General features: G+C 44.6%; 1 protein-coding gene and 1 pseudogene across 1 annotated transcript; both read left to right on the top strand.

Annotated features, from left to right (window-relative positions):
• The first annotated feature begins 12 nt into the window (after nt 1–12).
• LOC134207060 (uncharacterized) lies at nt 13–1,908 on the top strand (annotated as a pseudogene).
• A 13,681-nt stretch (nt 1,909–15,589) lies between these two features.
• Nucleotides 15,590–17,476, top strand: LOC134211555 (uncharacterized). The gene is made up of 2 exons (XM_062688533.1): nt 15,590–16,774; nt 16,828–17,476. The coding sequence occupies exons 1-2, from the start codon at nt 15,590–15,592 to the stop codon at nt 17,275–17,277; spliced, it is 1,635 nt and encodes a 544-aa protein (XP_062544517.1). The 3' UTR covers nt 17,278–17,476.
• The last annotated feature ends 3,911 nt before the right edge of the window (nt 17,477–21,387 follow it).

Here is a 21,387-nt window from a genome sequence, read left to right as displayed (position 1 = left end):
TTGCAGTATGACATGCGATACAGCCCAGCCATGTCCCGAAGGTGGATAGGATCGTTTACCAGCAATGGAGATCCGCTGATGCTGCGAGATGATTGCCCTTCGCCGGATATCACACCAAATGGTAGTCTACCTAGAAGGAGCAGCCGGGTGCTTTCCGAATAGGATGAAGATAATCTCAAGGACTTGATCCGGTCGTCTGGTCATGAAAATTGCAGCCGCGAGGGGAAGTCTGTATCCTCGTATGGCGGTAGTTTGGATCGGTCTTGTGCTCGTCGAGCAAGATCCGGTAGTGCTCAATGTGGACTTCGAAGCGGATTGGGAGCGACGGAGCTCACCATCACCTGTTTTAGTCTTCTTCAATTTTTGAAGTAAGTGACTAATAAACAGTACGGGTGAACTATTTCGAAACTAACAAATCTAAGAGTGTGGTCTCTACGTCAGAATGAGATTGTGGCCACCATGCTAATAGCTCGGCTAATGGTTTGTGTTCTCGAACGCTAATCGAAAATTATTTTTCCAGCGAATGGCGACAAAAGATCGAGTCATGGCTGCAAGCAAACGAAGCCGACGAATGAACCAAAGAATTGAAGAAGAAACGAAAAATGCTCGCCGTCAACCAGCGATCGTATGAGACTGACAACAGAGAATACGGTGGATCAGATGACATCGAACTACAAACTTGTTAATCCCGACTTAAGGCCATCTAGTGCACTTAAGAAGATTGATGTCATGGGAATTATGGATGCAATTGCCGGTACGACCAGACATTTTTATTCGCTCTGTGTGGTTGAATATTTTTTTGTTACCGCTCTAGGTGCACTACCGTCAGTCCAGGACCAATCGGCATGGCGGAAATCCAGTTAGTACAGCCAAGAGGATCAAGACGCCAGACGATATCGAAGGCAACGATTCAGGGAAAATACTGGTCCAAAATCGCAGTCGATACTTAATGAGGCCAAACGAAAATCTGTTTTCCAATCACTGGGTGAACGACCTCGATCCGATTGGCTACAAATCTACATTCGCCGAGGATCGGACAACACTTCACAACCCAAAAGCGCAGTCAGTTCACCAAAGCAAAACGAAGAAAACAAGCAATTCATCTACATAAGGCCAACGAATGGTAGCGAGCTGTAGCGAGTACTCGAAAAATAATCGATCTACATACGACCGTCCACGATTTCATCCATCAACCTATCATGCACCAGCACCAGCGATAATCAGTTACTGGAGAGTATCCCATCAGTTGCACCCCTACCACGAAGAGGTCGTCGAACGCACCACATCTAATATGAGCACTGCATTATGCAGACAAATAATAAGATCGAGATCGATTCCGATAACATTGAATCGCCGCATTCTATCCAGAAGAGCTTTAACCGTGAAAATCAAAATGTTAGCGGAAGCAGTTCCTGTCGTAAGCTACACGGCGATAATGAACAATCTGTCGAATTGGAACCGAAGACTATAGACTAAATATAGTCTCGCCGAACCCGAAGTACTTGGAGATGGACAATTTGATCAATTTTCATCGGCTCGTCGTACACGGCGTTTCAAAAGGCCAGTCGATCTGAGTAGTGTCAACGAAACCATCTCGCCAGAATCCCTTCCGGAAAATCCTCTGATGGCGGAAACTTGTCGAAATTCGGTTGTCACAGCAACAGCAGAGATTAAATCAAGCGAAAAACAGAAGGAGGCTCGACTGAATGGTTGACAAGACAAGTTGAAACATTCCGTAGAAGATAAGGTGAAGGCACCCGATGTAAGGTCTTTGAAAACTGGAGCAGGATTAATCAGAAAGATGTACACAAGGCAAATAGAAGTTTTCCGAAAGGAATACCTCCCGGATTGCTTAGGGGGATTCGTCAAGACATTTCGTTGGGAATTCCTCCGGGATTGTTTCCATGATTTCTTTCCAGAATTCTCGGAGTAATTTCCGAAGGAGTTTCTGGAGGAATTTCTGAAAGAAATTCTGGGGAAATTTCCGGAGGTATTCCTGAAGAAATTCCCGAAGGAAATACTGGAGTAATTCGTTGAGTATTTCCTGAAGGAATTCATATAGAGTAATTTCCGGAGGAATTCCCGGAAGAATTGCTGGAAAAAAAAGTTAAGGAATTATTAAAGAAAATTCCGGAGGAATTTATTATATTTTGACTGATTCTGTTTAAAAAATAAAACGTGTTTAGTATTATATATTTTCCCGTATTTGTAAGAAAAATTTACATAATCTTTTAAAACTGAAATCAAAATTTCAATAAAGAATTTCATAACTCATACTTATTGTATTTCATAAGGTTGTCTAATGAAACGCATAAGGCAATTCTAAGAAAAACATAAACATCAACTATGAGTCTGGTTCATCCATAGTTCATTCAGCATCATAAGGTAACCTTATGATTTTCAAAGTGTTTCCTTGTGGCTAATTTTCATAAGGCAAGTTAATGAAATCCGGAAGGTTTTTTACGGCAGTGAGGAAGATTAGAGACTTCTGGCGGTATTTTCCACTTCCGCTCGATAGAAGGCGCGGAGCGCCATCAGTTCCAAGTAGTTGTTAACTGGGAGCGGTCCCATTTGTTGAGGAATTTGCAGGAAAAGGCATTGTTTACGTTTGCAATATTGGCCCTTATGAAACAACCGTGTCGAATTGACGTCAAATGAAAATGCGCAGGGCCTTTGGACTTCAGTCGAGCAGCAAATTCGATTCCCAATAATGCTACGTTTAGACAAGGCAAGTGAATTGAGCAAGTCGCTTGAATCGAACGCGAACTGAACGTGTAAACACCTTAATTCAATTCACTTGAACGAAAAGAAAGTTGAACATGTTCAACTTTTGGCAAGTCAATTGAATTCAACTGAGTTGTTCAATTCACTTGCCTTGTCAAAACGTAGCATAACATGTTTTTCAAAGGTGTTATTCGGCTGTCAGAAATGTATGGGAATATTAAATCGTATTTAATACCTTCGAAAAACATGTTATTGGCCGAATAACACCAAAGCGCGAATAACATGTCATTCGACCGTAGTGTGGATATAGTATTAGATATTTTTATGAAACATATTGATTTAAATTATTAATTTTGATGTTTTATATCTAATTACAATGAAAACTATAGATTTGTTTACAATTGTCAGTTCCGCCCTTTTGAAATGTTGATGCCGAATTGATTTTAGAATCAGAAACAGGAGTTAAACAAAAATGGAAATGACAACTGTTGTCAAACTGACGTGATTTGAATTGAGGGGCTTCTCAATGGTCGAGTGATTGTAATAATTGTAATCCGTCACTCCCCAGGGGTATATAGTGGTGCCCGAAAAAATGGCCACCACTCCGTCTATGTATTCGTCAATGGTAATAGTGACAGATAGAATGTCTGCTATAGCAACAAAATTGGCATGGTGATGATGATTTATCTGCAAACCATTCAGTCCACTCAGTCCAGGTCATATCACGACAACCATGATGTTCCTAAGAGGATCTCTCTTTGTGATTGATACAGTTATGATACCAAAAATGGTTGATCGACACATAAATATATCTTTGTAATTTTAGAATCTAATTATTCTATTAAGGGTGAAATCAGGAGTGATTCAGTTTGATTCTAAATTTTCGACCACTATTCTAGTTTGCATCTGGAGCAAAATAGAACAACCTCGCTGGTTTCCCCAGCAGTGTTCTATTCATGTTTTTCAAATTTTCAATTAATTGAAATCATTATGTTACTGCCAAGAAAGGCGCCGGAATTGCAAAGTGGATTGATCCGTAGATAAAATGACGCATCCATACACCAAAACAATTGAAAAATATTTGAATCTCGTGATTCAATCGTGGTTCAAATCTGCAGAAAATAGAACGGAGCGTTATACCAGTTTTATTTTTTTGACAGTTGACTGGTATAAAAACTGAATCTAGAACAGCTGCTGGGAAATTCAATGTTTCAGATTCATATTCAAACTGACAGCCCCGAACGATTTGAATCACTGCTGATTTTACTCTAAATCTCTGAAAATTTGCCACACTGCAAATGCCATGGCCAATGGTAAATCTCCCTGAGTACCTGTTTTGGGACCAATGTAAAGGTCTCTTATATTTTGGTCTTCTTGCCCTCAGATGCATTCTATCTATTCTACAAGCATTATTCTAAGACCTCTATTTGACCCATTGTTACCCCCGACGACGGTACATCGAGATCGCCAGACTACTAACAATACCACAACCGTGATCATACCAGGATAATGACTTCATACATCAATATGGCACTGTCACGCATAATCATTTGGTACTGTCACACATCACCATTTTGTAGTGCGTGTTATTATTACACAAATGCGATTTCTTTTAAACGACTGACCAAAAGTTGTTGAATGAGCCTATTTTACACTCTTTTTTTATTGAACATAATGTTAAAGTGCATTTAATTAAAATTATCAAAACTAAGTATGTTCAACTACACTTTGTTCTGGTTAATGAAATAAGTCTATTGAGAATTCAAATTGCGCGTGTATCGTTTGATTGACAAAATTAAAGAGAAATTAAATTCATTTATACTTTTTAACTAGAAAAGAATTTTAACAGATCAATTAGTTACATACAATACAATAATATGCGACTGTATACAACAAACGCCTTAATATATGCAATATCGGGATCAAGTGTGTCCAAACTGTGGGGGATCAAGTGTGTCCATGCTGAGTATTTATCTTGTTTTGTTTTTTTGTCTTCAATGGAAAATAACCATAGTTAATTGAATGAATTTATTCAATTCTACAATAACAAAACTTTATCCAGTAAAAATTTGGTACGTTTTGGTTGGACATATTCAAAGTTATTAAACTTCTCTCCTTTGAAGAAAAAAAGGATTGAGAATGCTTAAATAATAAAACCTCTCTGAAACCCATATACATAAAGTAACTAATATCAAATGTTACTCAGGTTCAATAATCTATCTAACGGATCCGTTTGCACCAGCCCCGTGGCAAGACATGCTTTTCAGCGTAGCGAACATCTTCATGAATATGTCCAGCATACATTTTGAAAAGTACTTCTCCCGAATCGTGCGTTTACAAGCAACTACATTTTATCCAAACTATTGTTGGCTACATATTTTCAAATTATTCAAAAATAATACCAGCTATTATGGGCATGTAAATATAATCCTAAAACATCTTTCTGCACACCATTTATTTCATTTCAATTTCACTATTGAATGTTGTTCGAATTGCATCCCCGGACCATTTCAACTGTGATGCTCATCACAGTATAAACAATAATAATATCTTTTGTTTGATTCGGAGCGGGAGAATAAGTTACGAAATATGATTTCGTGTAGCGTTTGATTTCACCTATCGATTCACTCCAATTCGTTAGTTTATTATATTTTATCATCAAATAACATAATTCCCATGGTCAAAGATGGAGATCTTGCAAATTATTTCGAAAACAATTTTCAGACTTAACCAAAACAAATAGTAAACAAAACACATAATGTTTATTTTCGTACAATAACAACGGACGGTAATGAGCTACCGTCCGTGGACATGGTGGCTATTGTCAAACCCCTTGTGGTAGTATAGGACGCCAGGGGGGTGGTTTGCACACATCACTGGTATAAAAATGTTATTTGTTTTCGAGAAAACAGGGGGGGATCATGTGTCCCCGGGGATCATGTGTGTCCAGTTTCCCCTACACACTCAACTCATTTCACAGTATTCGGTAAATTTTACCGAAATCTCAACAGCAGAGCTGTTCGGTAATTATTTTACAGATTTTTTTGTAATTTTTCTATTGCTCAACTGTCAAAATCACCGAAAATCAGCAAAATTATTTACCGAACAGTTCTGCTGTTGAGATTTCGGTAAAATTTTACCGAATTCGGCGATTTATTTTAAGTGTGTACTGTTTTTCTTCAAAATATGTTTATCCTGCTTGTAAATGTTGTCTCCAATTATTTCTGATTCTGATTCAAATTTCAATGCATACAAACCCAGTCTCATATAGCTTATCGTCTCTTGTCTGACTTATGAAAAAACAACAGGCTCTTTTAATCTTGACAAAAATGGACTGACGGATTTTATTGTTTCATAACTCAAGAACACGTTGTCATCTTTAAATGAATACCTATAGTGATCAAGCACATTTTTATTATGATCAAGGCCGTTACAAATATTTAATTTAAATTATGTCCTACAGGTCCCCGAAAGGTCAAGGGGGGGATAATAAATAATAAATATTAAAATGGAAAAAATCAATAAAACTCCTCGGATTTGTTAAAGAATGTTTTGAAAATTTTCAAAATCATCCAAATTTTTTGTAGTTGCCCCCCCTCAAAATATTATTTTTGGGTAAAAAAATCCGAGGGGGTAGACTTAATTGTTTTTAAATATTTGTATCGGCCTAATAGCCGGTTTTCATTCTAATTTTGACTTTATGTCTCGAGAAAAGATATTTTAGTTACCAGATAAAAATTGTCACTGTCGTCGCTGTCCGCTGTTTTTTTTTCTCTTTATTATCGAGACGTTCAGCCCGAGGCTGGGTCGTCTCGTAACTGTCCGGAACATCTTTTGCTGGCGAGGATAGGGGATCTAAATGTCAATGAAGGAAAAATACACACGATTTGACAGTTAGGTACCACACATGTTTCGGACAGCAGAACAAAGGGAAACGAATCTACAATTTTTATCTTATTTATAACTAAAATATCTTTTGTTTCGAGCGAATATTGCCTGATTTTCGTTAAATTTTTAATATTTTTAAATTTTTAATAGGGTATCTGTACCTATATCCATCTCATTTGCAAGCATGAATGCAATAATCGGCAATAACTCAATAAAAGTGAACCTATTGATCAAAGTATAACAATTCACGAGCTTGCTCAGAATCCAAAACTTGTCCAATATTCTCAAACTATTAATTTCACTGCTTCAATTATTTTTAATAATTGATAAAAATGTCAGCATTTCAAACCTATATCCATCTCACTGTAAATTTTCCATCCCATTTGAAAAACTTTCGATGTACCGATATTCATCTCAATTTTTGTTTCTACTTCACACAATCATAGTCATATCCGTGAAGCATAGACCTGTTTATATAAACAAACTCGAAATTTTTGTGCATATAGCGAATGACATTCGCATTAGATTTGTTTTGAATTTTCACAACGAGAGGATTGACAACATAAAGGGATGTGCGCGATGCACAGATTTGTCTATTTACCAAAACACATCAGTTAGCGCATGCGCGCACGGTGCTAAGTCGACATGCATGCTGTGGTGCCATATTTACGGAATTCAACTAGACGCAAAACTAGTTATATAATGTACTGATTCTATTTCCAATCATATACTTTCCGAAATATTTATTATTGGGTTAGGGAAAGTTTCTTCTAGTATTCGAATGTGATGCAAGGCCATATGAAACAGTTTTACTTTTTGAATTTCGAAGAATAAAAGCAAGTAGCATATAATTCAAAGGTGTTTCATTCGTTAAAATCCGGCAGCACTGAGTTATTTTGGAGGTGATGGATTGAGCTGAATAAGTGGGCAAACATTTAGCAGTTCCGTAAAAAATTCATCCCACAGTTTTATAGCTTTCAGTAGCTATTTTGAGTGAATTTCATAAGTGAAATTGTAAATCTATTGTGCTGAAATAGTTATATGCAGTGATAACTAGTGGTTAGTGAAATATAAATATTATATTTTAGCGAAAAAGTTGGACATCGATGAGTGTATTTCCGCTAGTAGAAAAAGGCCAGAGTGTTGAATCGCTTTTACAAAGGTAAGAATTTCATCTCTCAATCAAGTGAACTTTACATTTTGTTAGAATTTTCATTAAATTAAAGAGATTTTAGCATATAGTTGGGAAAATAAATCTAAGTTAAACCCTTACGAATGTGTTCCAATAGTTACGTGGAACGAACAGTGTAAATATTGGCCGTTTTGATTAGTTAAAAAGTAGTGCTAGCAAAGTAGGATGAATATATGAACTGAGATGGAAATGGGAACAGTTCCCCTAATAAATTTTTTTTTTTTAAATATTGCCTGATTTTCTCAAAATTGCACGCGGCGAACCCTTCATGAAAGGTACCGCCGCGCTTTCTGCACCCCGTTTACTTGATTAATAGCATTTATTATTGAATAGCATCATTTACTTGGGTGAATAGCATTGCGGTGTATCAAAAGATATTTTAGTTACTAGATAAAGATTGTCGCTTCGGTTCCCTTTGTTCTGCTGTCCGAAACATGTGTGGTACATACCTGTCAAATCGTATGGATTTTCCTTTTTTGACATTTAGCTCCCCTATCCTCGCCAGCAAAAGATGTTCCGGACAGCGACGACAGCGACAATCTTCATCTAGTAACTAAAATATCTTTTGGTGTATCGTTTGGCGCGGCCGTACCTTTCGACAGTCATTCGCCGCGTGAAGTTTTGTGCAAGTACCCATTTGGGAACATTACAAACGCCGCGCAGTGTATCATATCCAGAAAATCTGACAATATTTAACTGCGTGAGCGATTCGTGGAACCGACCAGTGTACATCGCATCATTTGAAAAGCGCAAATCGGAAGAAAGATGTGCGCCGGGCGCGTGGTCAGAAAATCGGAAATGGCTCTTAATAATGATTCGAGCTACAAAAGGTAGAGATCGGTAAAAGATTTACTGATTTCTCAACGCTATGCATCACGTCACTAGCTACTATGAAAAATGTCACAATCGATAAACAATTATTGAAATAATAAATATATCAATGTTAATGACCTTATCTACTTTTTTTCTGTGCCACATGCGATATCCGATATGTCGTTTCAGAAATCATAATCTCACTTGCTCGTTTGCTCCTATAATTTATCCATTTGGTTGATGAATTATATATTAGGAAGCCTTGCCCGTGTCGCGTGCATTATTTCAAAGTATGCCCGTAGGCACAATTCAAAAATCCACATCACTTATTCTCCCCTCAGAATAGGTATAGGCAAACAGTCTATATATCGTGGGAGAAAACGAATGCCGTATGTCCAATTGCTTCAAGCGGCATATTATTGCTGGCACGCTTAGTTGTGCGAACGGAGAGTCATTCTTCACAGAATTACCATAGTTCTATTGTACGTCATGAGTACTGCAGAGTATTTTAGTTCCACGTGTGAACTCATCAAATCATTTCAGGGTTCTCAATGGAATATTCGATGAAGTTTTCATACTTTCCGATACGTATTAAGCAAGGGGTAGTGAAAGGGTGTAGGTCACTTAAAACATATTTTTTGATAACATCATTTTTGTTGTAATCAATAAAGAAGGCGCCTCTTTGTTAATCGGTATGGAAGCAACTACAGGAAAGCTGCGCACATTCGAGCTATCGCATCGCAGCCTCTCGCTATGACACGCGCTCGTGATGCTGCTACTGATGGACAATTTCTGCCGTCACCAAGCGATTATGATTTGCACTTTGTAGAAAATTTGTCTCGGTTTAACCTTCTCTTCTATAAAGTTCCATAAAGCGCTTTTCCAGACACTACAGCAAAATAAAACCAAATCAGAATCTCGAAATAAAATTTCACATTACAGATACTGATGCCATCCATGCGAATAAATTTTAGCGGCAACTTTCTGCGGTCGACAAACGATTAATTTTCACTTTGAACCAAATTCGTCCAGGCTTGCTCAACGTACCCTTGTGAAGAATGTTTGTCCTGAAAAGAACCGATTAATTTCCAATAATGCGCCTTTCGAATAAATAACAACAATTATTCAATACAGCTCTTCGTTGAACATACGCCGAATGGAGTATCCTTCTCCACTGCACTCGATCCTGGGCCAATTGTTTCAGTCGCCCCTGAACGTTGAGCGCCCTCAGGTCCACGATTTTGAATCATATTATTCCGTACGTCAAACGAGATCGAAAATGTCGAGGAAGCATTTTCATCTATATTTAAATTTTAGATTACAATGTTCCTTTCGATTTTTAAGTCGAAAGAAAAACTGATGCGTTCAGGATGATTAACTTCATCGTTTCCTGAAAGAAAATCGAATATCGATTCTTCATTTTAGGAACCAATTGTACATAATATGCATGACGATCAGTAAAACAAATTCTATTGAATCCTGCCCTCCACAATCAGCACAGTGTATAAGCCTCTTTCAAGCGACCCTGAAGCCTCTATTCAAGAGGCCCGGTAGACTTCTCCCAAGAGACCCGTAAGCCTCCTTTCGAAGGACCCGGAAGCCTCCTTCCAAGTGTCCTAGAAGCCTCCTATCAAGAGGCCCGAAAGCTTCCTTTCAAGAGACCCGAAAACCACCTTTCAAGAGACTCGGAAGCCTCCATTAACCTTCGGGGACTCGCGCCGTTGTAAAAAGTACAATAGGTTCGAAAAAAGCACGCTTCTCGTTCACATCACAGGCAGGACTGCGTAAGCGGTCCAGGATGAAGCGAGTCCCGGAAGGTTAAGAGGCTATAAGTTCGACTTTCAAGAGGCGATTAGTTCATCTTTCAAAAGGCTCAGAAGCCTTCCTTCAAGAGGCCGGGAAGCCTCCTTTCGAGAGCCCTGGAAGCCTTCTTTAAAGTGGCTCGGAAGCCTCAATTTAAGAGCCTTGAGAGGCTCCTTTCAAGACGCTTGGTTCGTCATTAAAAAGGTCCAGAAGGCTCCTTTCAAAAGGACCAGAAGGCTGCTTTTAATAGGTCCGGAAGCCTCCTTTCAAGAGACCCGGAAGCCTCCTTCCAAGAGGCTCGGAAGCCTCCTTCCAAGAGGCTCGGAAGCCTCCTTCCAAGAGGCTCGGAAGCCTCCTTCCAAGAGGCTCGGAAGCCTCCTTCCAAGAGGCTCGGAAGCCTCCTTCCAAGAGGCTCGGAAGCCTCCTTCCAAGAGGCTCAGGCCTCCTTCCAAGAGGCTCAGAAGCCTCCTTCCAAGAGGCTCAGAAGCCTCCTTCCAAGAGGCTCAGGAAGCCTCCTTCCAAGAGGCTCAGAAGCCTCCTTCCAAGAGGCTCAGGCCTCCTTCCAAGAGGCTCAGGAAGCCTCCTTCCAAGAGGCTCAGAAGCCTCCTTCCAAGAGGCTCAGAAGCCTCCTTCCAAGAGGCTCAGAAGCCTCCTTCAAGAGGCTCAGAAGCCTCCTTCCAAGAGGCTCAGAAGCCTCCTTCCAAGAGGCTCAGAAGCCTCCTTCCAAGAGGCTCAAGCCTCCTTCCAAGAGGCTCAGAAGCCTCCTTCCAAGAGGCTCAGAAGCCTCCTTCCAAGAGCTCAAGCCTCCTTCCAAGAGGCTCAGAAGCCTCCTTCCAAGAGGCTCAGAAGCCTCCTTCCAAGAGGCCTCAGAAGCCTCCTTCCAAGAGGCTCCAGCCTCCTTCCAAGAGGCTCAGAAGCCTCCTTCCAAGAGGCTCAGGAAGCCTCCTTCAAGAGGCTCAGAAGCCTCCTTCCAAGAGGCTCAGAAGCCTCCTTCCAAGAGGCTCTCAGCCTCCTTCCAAGAGGCTCAGGCCTCCTTCCAAGAGGCTCAGAAGCCTCCTTCCAAGAGGCCTCAGAAGCCTCCTTCCAAGAGGCTCGGAAGCCTCCTTCCAAGAGGCTCAGAAGCCTCCTTCCAAGAGCTCAGGCCTCCTTCCAAGAGGCCTCAGCCTCCTTCCAAGAGGCTCAGAAGCCTCCTTCAAGAGGCTCAGGAAGCCTCCTTCCAAGAGGCTCAGAAGCCTCCTTCCAAGAGGCTCAGAAGCCTCCTTCAAGAGGCTCAGAAGCCTCCTTCCAAGAGGCTCAGAAGCCTCCTTCCAAGAGGCTCAGAAGCCTCCTTCAAGAGGCTCAGAAGCCTCCTTCCAAGAGGCTCAGAAGCCTCCTTCCAAGAGGCTCAGAAGCCTCCTTCCAAGAGGCTCAGAAGCCTCCTTCCAGAGGCTCAGAGCCTCCTTCCAAGAGGCTCAGAGCCTCCTTCCAAGAGGCTCAGAAGCCTCCTTCCAAGAGGCCTCAGAAGCCTCCTTCCAAGAGGCTCAGAAGCCTCCTTCCAAGAGGCTCAGAAGCCTCCTTCAAGAGCTCAAGCCTCCTTCCAGAGGCTCAGAAGCCTCCTTCCAAGAGGCTCAGAAGCCTCCTTCCAAGAGGCTCAGAAGCCTCCTTCAAGAGGCTCAGAAGCCTCCTTCCAAGAGGCTCAGAAGCCTCCTTCCAAGAGGCTCAGAAGCCTCCTTCCAAGAGCTCAGAAGCCTCCTTCCAAGAGGCTCAGAAGCCTCCTTCCAAGAGGCTCAGAGCCTCCTTCCAGAGGCTCAGAAGCCTCCTTCCAAGAGGCTCAGAAGCCTCCTTCCAAGAGGCTCAGGCCTCCTTCCAAGAGGCTCAGAAGCCTCCTTCCAAGAGGCTCAGAAGCCTCCTTCAAGAGGCTCAGAAGCCTCCTTCCAAGAGGCTCAGAAGCCTCCTTCCAAGAGGCTCAGAAGCCTCCTTCCAAGAGGCCTCAGAAGCCTCCTTCCAAGAGGCTCAAGCCTCCTTCCAAGAGGCTCAAGCCTCCTTCCAAGAGGCCTCAGAAGCCTCCTTCCAAGAGGCTCAGAGCCTCCTTCCAAGAGGCTCAGAAGCCTCCTTCCAAGAGGCTCAGAGCCTCCTTCCAAGAGGCTCAGAAGCCTCCTTCCAAGAGGCTCAGGCCTCCTTCCAAGAGGCTCAGAGCCTCCTTCCAAGAGGCTCAGAAGCCTCCTTCCAAGAGGCCTGGAAGCCTCCTTCCAAGAGGCTGAGAAGCCTCCTTCCAAGAGGCTCAGAAGCCTCCTTCCAAGAGGCTCAGAAGCCTCCTTCCAAGAGGCTCAGAAGCCTCCTTCCAAGAGGCTCAGAAGCCTCCTTCCAAGAGGCTGGGAAGCCTCCTTCCAAGAGGCTCGGAAGCCCCCTTCCAAGAGGCTCAGGCCTCCTTCAAGAGGCTCAGAAGCCTCCTTCCAAGAGGCTCGGAAGCCTCCTTCCAAGAGGCTCAAGCCTCCTTCCAAGAGGCTCAGAAGCCTCCTTCCAAGAGGCTCAGGAAGCCTCCTTCCAAGAGGCTCAGGCCTCCTTCCAAGAGGCCTCAGAAGCCTCCTTCCAAGAGGCTCAGGCCTCCTTCCAAGAGGCTCAGGAAGCCTCCTTCCAAGAGGCCTCAGCCTCCTTCCAAGAGGCTCAGCCTCCTTCCAAGAGGCTCAGGCCTCCTTCCAAGAGGCCTGGAAGCCTCCTTCCAAGAGGCTCAGGAAGCCTCCTTCCAAGAGGCTCAGAAGCCTCCTTCCAAGAGGCCTGGAAGCCTCCTTCCAAGAGGCCTGGAAGCCTCCTTCCAAGAGGCTCAGAGCCTCCTTCCAAGAGGCTCAGAAGCCTCCTTCCAAGAGGCCCGGAAGCCTCCTTTCAAGAGGCCCGGAAGCCTCCTTTCAAGAGGCCCGGAAGCCTCCTTTCAAGAGGCCCGGAAGCCTCCTTTCAAGAGGCCCGGAAGCCTCCTTTCAAGAGGCCCGAAGCCTCCTTTCAAGAGGCCCGGAAGCCTCCTTTCAAGAGGCCCAGGCCTCCTTTCAAGAGGCCCAGGCCTCCTTTCAAGAGGCCCGGAAGCCTCCTTTCAAGAGGCCCGGAAGCCTCCTTTCAAGAGGCCCGGAAGCCTCCTTTCAAGAGGCCCGGAAGCCTCCTTTCAAGAGGCCTGGAAGCCTCCTTTCAAGAGGCCTGGAAGCCTCCTTTCAAGAGGCACGGAAGCCTCCTTTCAAGAGGCCCGGAAGCCTCCTTTCAAGAGGCCCGGAAGCCTCCTTTCAAGAGGCCCGGAAGCCTCCTTTCAAGAGGCCCGAGAGCCCCCTTTCAAGAGGCCCGAACGCCTCCTTTCAAGAGGCCCGGAAGCCTCCTTTCAAGAGGCCCGGAAGCCTCCTTTCAAGAGGCCCGGAAGCCTCCTTTCAAGAGGCCCGGAAGCCTCCTTTCAAGAGGCCCGGAAGCCTCCTTTCAAGAGGCCCGGAAGCCTCCTTTCAAGAGGCCCGGAAGCCTCCTTTCAAGAGGCCCGGAAGCCTCCTTTCAAGAGGCCCGGAAGCCTCCTTTCAAGAGGCCCGGAAGCCTCCTTTCAAGAGGCCCGGAAGCCTCCTTTCAAGAGGCCCGGAAGCCTCCTTTCAAGAGGCCCGGAAGCCTCCTTTCAAGAGGCCAGAAGCCTTCATTCAAGAGGTTTGGAAGCCTCCTTTCAAGAGGCCCGGAAGCCTCCTTTCAAGAGGCCCGGAAGCCTCCTTTCAAGAGGTCCGGAAGCCTCCTTTCAAGAGGCCCGGAAGCCTCTTTTCAAGAGGCCCGGAAGCCTCCTTTCAAGAGGCCCGGAAGCCTCCTTTCAAGAGGCCCGGAAGCCTCCTTTCAAGAGACCCGGAAGCCTTATTTCAAGAGGCTCGGAATCCTCTTTCCAGGGGTCCGAAAGCCTCCTTTCAAGAAGCTCGGAAGTTTTCATTTAAGAGGCTTGGAAGGCTCCTTTTATAGAGGCTCTGAGTTCGTCTTTCAAGAGGCCAATAACATCTTTTCAAGAGGCCCGGAAAGTGCTAGTTGAGTAGAAATAGCATTTAAAACTTGAACAAAATCGGTCAGCCACCGCCAAAGTTATTGCATTAAAAAAAAATGCAATAATATTTGAAGCTGTTTTACCCCACTTACCCTCAAAGAAAACATCTGAAAAATTGCAAAATGTTTTCTTTTACATATATAGGATGTGAGTAAATCCTGAAAATTTCAGATAAATCAGATAAACAACGATACAAAAGAGGGTCGCGCTTCTCGCGAACTGGCTCTTAATGACGCTTCGAAGGATGTTCATATTTGACATCATATCATGCAACACTGCAGCGCATTTTTCTTTTATTTCGCTATCAACATGAATTTTTAATTCAAAGTTCAGTTCTTCACTCAACGTGCAACATCGATTGTAATAACAGCCTGGCGATGTTCCATTTTCTACGTCGGTTATGGATTTGCGGCCACTGACACCGTACAAACTGCGGTAAAAATAATGATATATTAATAATGGTATGCTGCAGACATTCCAACTAAGTTTGATGTTCCTTTGACTTCAGTTACTTTTAAAAATAGAATATGGTCGAACAATATTTCGGTGCAATGTAAAAAGTTGAAGATGGAATTCAAAATATAAGTTTGTGTTATAAAATGTCATAGTTGTGTAAAGTTTAAGTAAATTATCAAGCTCCTTTAGTCAAATGTCTTCACTTGCCATACTAAACTCGTCTTATGACAGGTGAACGATTAAGTGATTTTCGTCTGAGATACTTCTAGACCGAGCGAGGATACCTCTTGGAGTACATGTTCTCCACAATCAGGTTGAGAGCCGCTGTTCTAGGTTAATATTATCGGTTTATAGTCTCCCCAGGACAAATTATGCCTCCACGATTTAAATTACATGTATTGGTAATATTGAGTATCGATTGGTAAACCGCATATCTAAGTTGATGCATCATGAAATGCACTTTTAGGCCAATCTTAGACCTTCGCTAACTATTTATTTAAAATTAACTTAATGCGATAATAGTGGGTCCCTGTTCAGCTTTCAAGATGATGATGGATAAATAGTTGTCATAGTCCTTATATATTTGACTTAGATTTGCATTGCATGCTACTTCAACGTCAACCTGGTTACTTCGTAGGACAAATTTGCCTTTCGTTATTCGCTCGGAGGCAATCAATTTGGCAAGCAGCAACAACATGTTTCCCCGCGACGTCTACACCTTTTACGACGAAGACGAGCAAACGTGGCGTGGCCGGGACCTTCCGGCGTTGTACAACACGAACCAAAGTGTCGGGAAGTTTGTGTGGAGCCTGTTGAGCCGGGCTCCCTGGAAAATCGCCCAGATTAGTGCCGAAAGTGGCGTTCGCGTGACGTACAACGAGATGTGGTTAAGGTCCATTCGGGTGGCGCAAAACTTAGCCTCAATTGTGGGTATCCAGAAGGGCGATATGGTTGCCATCGTGGCACGGAATAATGAGAAAGTGGCGCCTGTGGTGTTTGGCTGTTTAATGCTGGGAAGCCCGATTAACACGTTGGATCCGAGATTTCTCCGAGAAGATTTCGCGCACATGTTCGAAACTATCAAACCGAAGTTGGTAATATGCGAAGGAGATCTGGTGGAAGAGGTGGTTGGAGCATTTGAAATGGCTGATATTTCTCCGGAGTTGATTGTGTTTGGACCGAGAATTAATGGATACGGAAAGGTCGATGACTTGCTGGTGGAGACTGGCACGGAAAAACACTTTCTGCCAACGATGATTGACGACCCCGCCAATAAGTTAGCCGTCGTGCTCTGTTCCTCCGGAACGACGGGCAAATCGAAGGGTGTATGTTTGTCGCATGGTCTTTGCGTGGCGAATATGTCCCGCATTTTCACTTGCTATGAATCGGATCGCGTGCTATGTTTGAGTTCCTTGTACTGGATATCTGGGATTGGGACGCTCATGACGGCAACTGCAGCGGGTGCGACAAGAGTGATCACGACAGAACCGTTTAGTGCGGGGATGATGATTGATCTCATCGAACAGTACAGAGTGAATGTGATCTTTTTTCCTCCTTCACATGCGTTGGCAATTTTGAACGAACCAACCGTAGGAATGGTTGATTTTTCGAGCCTGCGAATGGTTCTTTGCGGTGGAGGACCGGTTTCGGCGGATTTGAAGCGATCATTTGAGATGTATTTATCCAAGGGTAGGTTTCACGTGGTTTATGGCATGTCGGAGTTGGGTGGAGTGTGCTGCATGAGTGAAATCGCCTACAAAAATGGGTCGGTTGGGATTCTCACTGATGGGGCAATGGCGAAGGTTGTTGATGATGAAGGCAACGTGGTTCCATTCAACCAAGAAGGAGAATTGTTCGCCAAGACGGAATATATTTTCATGGTGCGCATGTGATACCCATTATGTCAGTTCGATTATTGCTAGAATCATTTCAGGAATATTTCGGCAACCCGGAGTCAACCGAGGAGATGAAAACCGAAGATGGATGGTTGCGAACTGGTGACATCGCACGGGTAGATGAGGATGGTTTGTTCTACATAGTGGATCGTAAGAAAGACATCATTAAGTATGCTGGCTACCAAATTTCGCCGACGGAGATTGAAACCGTTATTATGAAGGTGCCCGGGGTGGCTTCGGTTTGTGTGACAGGTATTCCAGTTCCCGGGAACGATCTACCGGTGGCATTAGTGGTAAAGGCTTCGGATTCAGAGGTGACCGAGGAGAAGATCATACAGATGGTGGCCGAGAATATGGTGGATTTTAAACATTTGAGAGGAGGAGTTTATTTTGTGGATGCTTTTCCAATGACTCCTTCGGGAAAGATTCTGCGTCGAGTTTGTCGGAATATGGCAGTGGAGCTGTATAATGAGACAAATGGAGTTTGATTCAGGCCATTCAGACAGGGATGGGATAAATCTAATTTTCAAAGAAAATCAAATCGTATTTTCAAATTGAAGCACTTATCGTTACTTTTGGTGATTATTTTTCCACATATGTACCATTAAATAGCATTAACAAAAATAATGTTGGAGGTGATTAATGGCATTCAACCGGTATAAAAAAATAATTATGAAATCTTCTCACCATGGCACATTTGTATTAACGATGGAGAATAAATGTTATGTACAAGATTAAAATTATCGATGTGATTTCTTACTTGATTTTAGGTTCAAAAGTATTTGACAAATTAAACACCAACTAAAAAATAAAAAAATTGTTCAGAACGTTATTTTAAGAGAAATCACACATGGATGGATGGCTGTGCTCATGCACTTCTTCTAAAATTCCGGTCCTAGCTTATGCTAGTTCGCCGACTGGCTGGCTAATCTACTGTTACTCGATCCTTCGGCGGTCGTGCCACAAACTTCCTATCTCGAATCCTCCTGACTCCCCCCGGCGTCGAGGGTGGTCCACCAGTTCCGGTGAAGGAAACTTCCGCACTGATGGTGCCCCGACTACCGGCGGCTATCGCAGGGGACGCTTTCGCGCATTGCGCCTACTTCGTCTTCGGGTTGCAGAGGTAGTCCGACAGTTCCGGTGGTAGATGACGTCCGCACTGGCGGTGCCCTACATACCCGAAGCGCTTTCTTCTTCTTTCTTCAGCAGGTTGACTGTTCGAGTGCCAAGGTCGGTCCGACGATTCCGGTTGGCAGAAGACTTTCGGTTCGCCGGCGCCTCGACGACCCGAGGCCAAACACTGTTCACTGGACTCACACTGGATTTTCCCCCGAGACTACGCTTATTCGCTGGTCACTTCTCCATCTACGCTGCAGCTCTGACAGTATTTGCGTCACGACTCTGCTGACCACATTCCACGTGCCTTCTTCGTGACACATTCGCTCTGCAATGTTGTCAGCCCGTAGGGCAGGCATTTCTCTACATACTTCCGCAAACCTTGGGCAATCGAATACCACGTGTTCTGGAGTCACATCGACATTCTCACACTCTGGACATAACGGTGAATTAGTATGTCCAAACCGATGTAAGTACTTCCGGAAGCATCCGTGACCCGACAGAAACTGCGTCAGGTGAAAGTTCACTTCACCATGCTTTCTGTTCATCCACACCAACAGGTTTGGGATGAGCCGGTGGGTCCACCTCCCTTTCTCCGTACTGTCCCACTCTTGTTGCCATCTCGCCATCGACCGGATTCTCACCTCCTTCCTTACGTTTCTGGTGTCTCTTCGCCGATAACACTCGATGTCTTACTCCAGGGTGATGTAGATGGGTAGCATCCCAGCAATAACGCATACTGCCTCTGACGATATCGTTCTATATGCGCTCGCGACTCGAATGGCCATCAGCCGGAACACACTTTTCAGTTTTTCCCGGTTCCGCTTGGTTTGCAGTGCATTGCCCCAAGCAGGAACCCAATACCGTAGTATCGATGACGAGACACTAGCTAGCAGACGCCTCGTGCTGTTTCTTGGTCCGCCTACATTTGGCATGATTCACGCTATTGCGTTCATTGCCTTCGCCGACTTTTCACAGGCGTAGTCAACGTGGCTGTTGAAATTAAGCCGATCCTCGATCATCATTCCCAAGTGCTTCGCAGTGATCGCTTTGAAGCAATCACATGGCCTTCGACGATGATCTCCATCCGCTGGATCGCTTTGCAGTTGCTGACTAATAGTGTCTCCGTTTTGTGGTGAGCTATCTGCAGCTTAACACCGCTCATCCAGCGCTCGATCATGGCTATCGTCTCCATCACCAAAACCTCCACTTCTTCAAGAGTCTCGCCCATAGCCGCTAATGACACGTCGTCCGCAAAACCCACGATTTTCACTTTCCTGGGTAGCTGCAAAGTCAACACTCCGTGGTACATCCCGTTTCAAAGAGTTGAACCAAGTATGGAGCCCTGGGGAACACCCGCTGTAACGCGCATCGATTTATGTCCTTCGTTCGTATCGTACATCAGAACTCTACCCTGAAAACTAACTTTTCAGGATATTGCACAGATAGTTGGGGACCCGCGTTCTGTGCAGCGCCGCCGCAATGGCTTCAAAGCTGGCGCGTTTTTCACGTCTATCGTGACCACTGCGCCTTCTCAGCACTCTCGAGCACTGTTCGAATTGCATCCACCGTCGATACTGCTCTACGGAATCCGAACTGCATATTCGACAACCCGCGTTCTCCCTCTGTACATTTCGTCAGCCTATTGAGGATGATTCTCTCAAGGAGCTTCCCGAGCGTGTCTAACAGGCATATAGGCCTGTACGCGGCCGGATTGCCGGGTGACTTTCCTGGCTTAGGCAGCAACACCAGCTTCTGGATCTTCCACATTTCTGGAAAATTGCCTTCGTCCAGGCACTTTTGCAGCGCCTTCCTGAACATGTCCGGGTATGCCAGGATTGCAGCTTTTAACGCAACGTTCGGTATTCCATCCGGACCCGGGGCTTTCTTCGCTTTCAGGCGTTTAGTCGCTTCTGCAAGCTCAGTATTGGACACTTGTCGATCTACGGGGTTTGCTTCCCCTTCTTCGACGTACGGTGTTGGCCGTCACATGGTCGGATCATGTTTCGTGAAAAGACCCTCCACAATTGCCTTCAACTTGTCCGGACACATTTCAGCTGGCGTCGATGGGCCTTTGATCTTCGCCAGACGCACTTGAAGCAAACTTCGAGTTGCTCGTATATGCCCACAGGGCACACCGACCATCCCACCTTGACGCTCCCTAACTTGACTACCTTGGAGGCGTCCGCTGCAGATAGCCGAACCAATGCTACCTGCGTCCCTGCCGGACCTTCCCGTAGTCGAACGGCTGCGGTGGGCGTCTCCACTTCACACTGTCGCCGCAGTGCCGTGACGAGCTCTTCGACTTCGGTGATATCGTCCAGGTCTTTAACCCTTAGATTCACCTCCGTCGTGAGTGCCCTCACCTTGACCGTCTCGCCTAGGACTTCCTCCGCCAACTTCTTGTAGGCGGCGCCCTTTTGCGAGACGCCCCGCTTCAGCTCGAAGATCATCTTCCTCCTCAGCTCGAAGATCAACTAGCCAGGAATGGATCTAATGAAAGGTTCATTGGCCCTGAGCCCTTCTGCGGGATCTCAGACTGCTCTGTAAAAATGGAACTGAACAAATATATGGTCAGTCAAATCACATCAAACTGGAATGCACTTCCCCATACGAGCCAATCCAAAAGGCTCGTAACGATTAACTCCAAGAAAACCCAACAACTATTAGGTCTCAACAAAAGGGATCTCAACATCTACACCGGTCTAATAACTGGACACTGCCCCTGCAGATACCATCTACAAAAGATCGGAGCAATCCAAACCTCAAATTGCCGCTTCTGTGACGAGGAGAGAGAAACATCAGAACACATCCTCTGTTATTGCAGTGCACTCACCCAACGTAGGTTCAAAGTTCTCAGCAAGCCCTTTTAGGGCCTGCTGACATATGGATCTTATCCCCAAGGACGTGGCTGGCTTCATAAAGCTAGTCTCGCCAGAATGGGGGAGTCACATACTGTAACTCAGGATCTCTATTCATCAATAATAGATGGTCTTGAGTTCAGTCGATACCAAGGTATCTCAGTGACAAACATGTTACTGAGATAACTTGCGTATTTCACAGCAAAAGGGTATATCACAATAGTCCTAAAATCTGGACGCAGTGATCTTCACCCGACAAACGAGGAAAAAAAAAATCTTCCGCGTACGTCTTATTCGACGTACGTCGGCGCCGAGTTCACCGAGCTTGACGTCACTCCTCATCGCCTTCAAGACGTCCGAGTACTTAGCCTCGTCCGTTTTTGATGACTAGGGCATCGCCCCTGGATCAATTGGCGCCTACCCTAGACTTCTTGCTACCCTCATTCGCCTGGGCCTTCTTTTCGGCCCTTGACGTCTTCGGTTTCCTCTTGTTCTTGACCAGGGTCCAGGAGGCGTCATCCCCCTCTATTTCCCTGGTCTGGTGCGGTTGAGAGCTCTCAGCCTGCCGTAACCCCTTACCACTGTCTTTCCTGGGTTGACGGATCTTTCCAGGTCCTTCCT

Source organism: Armigeres subalbatus, chromosome 1 (assembly GCF_024139115.2).
Source record: "Armigeres subalbatus isolate Guangzhou_Male chromosome 1, GZ_Asu_2, whole genome shotgun sequence".
Taxonomy (NCBI): domain Eukaryota; kingdom Metazoa; phylum Arthropoda; class Insecta; order Diptera; family Culicidae; genus Armigeres; species Armigeres subalbatus.
The sequence above is the reverse complement of the archived record's forward strand: the minus strand, read 5'-3'. Positions and strand labels throughout refer to the sequence as shown.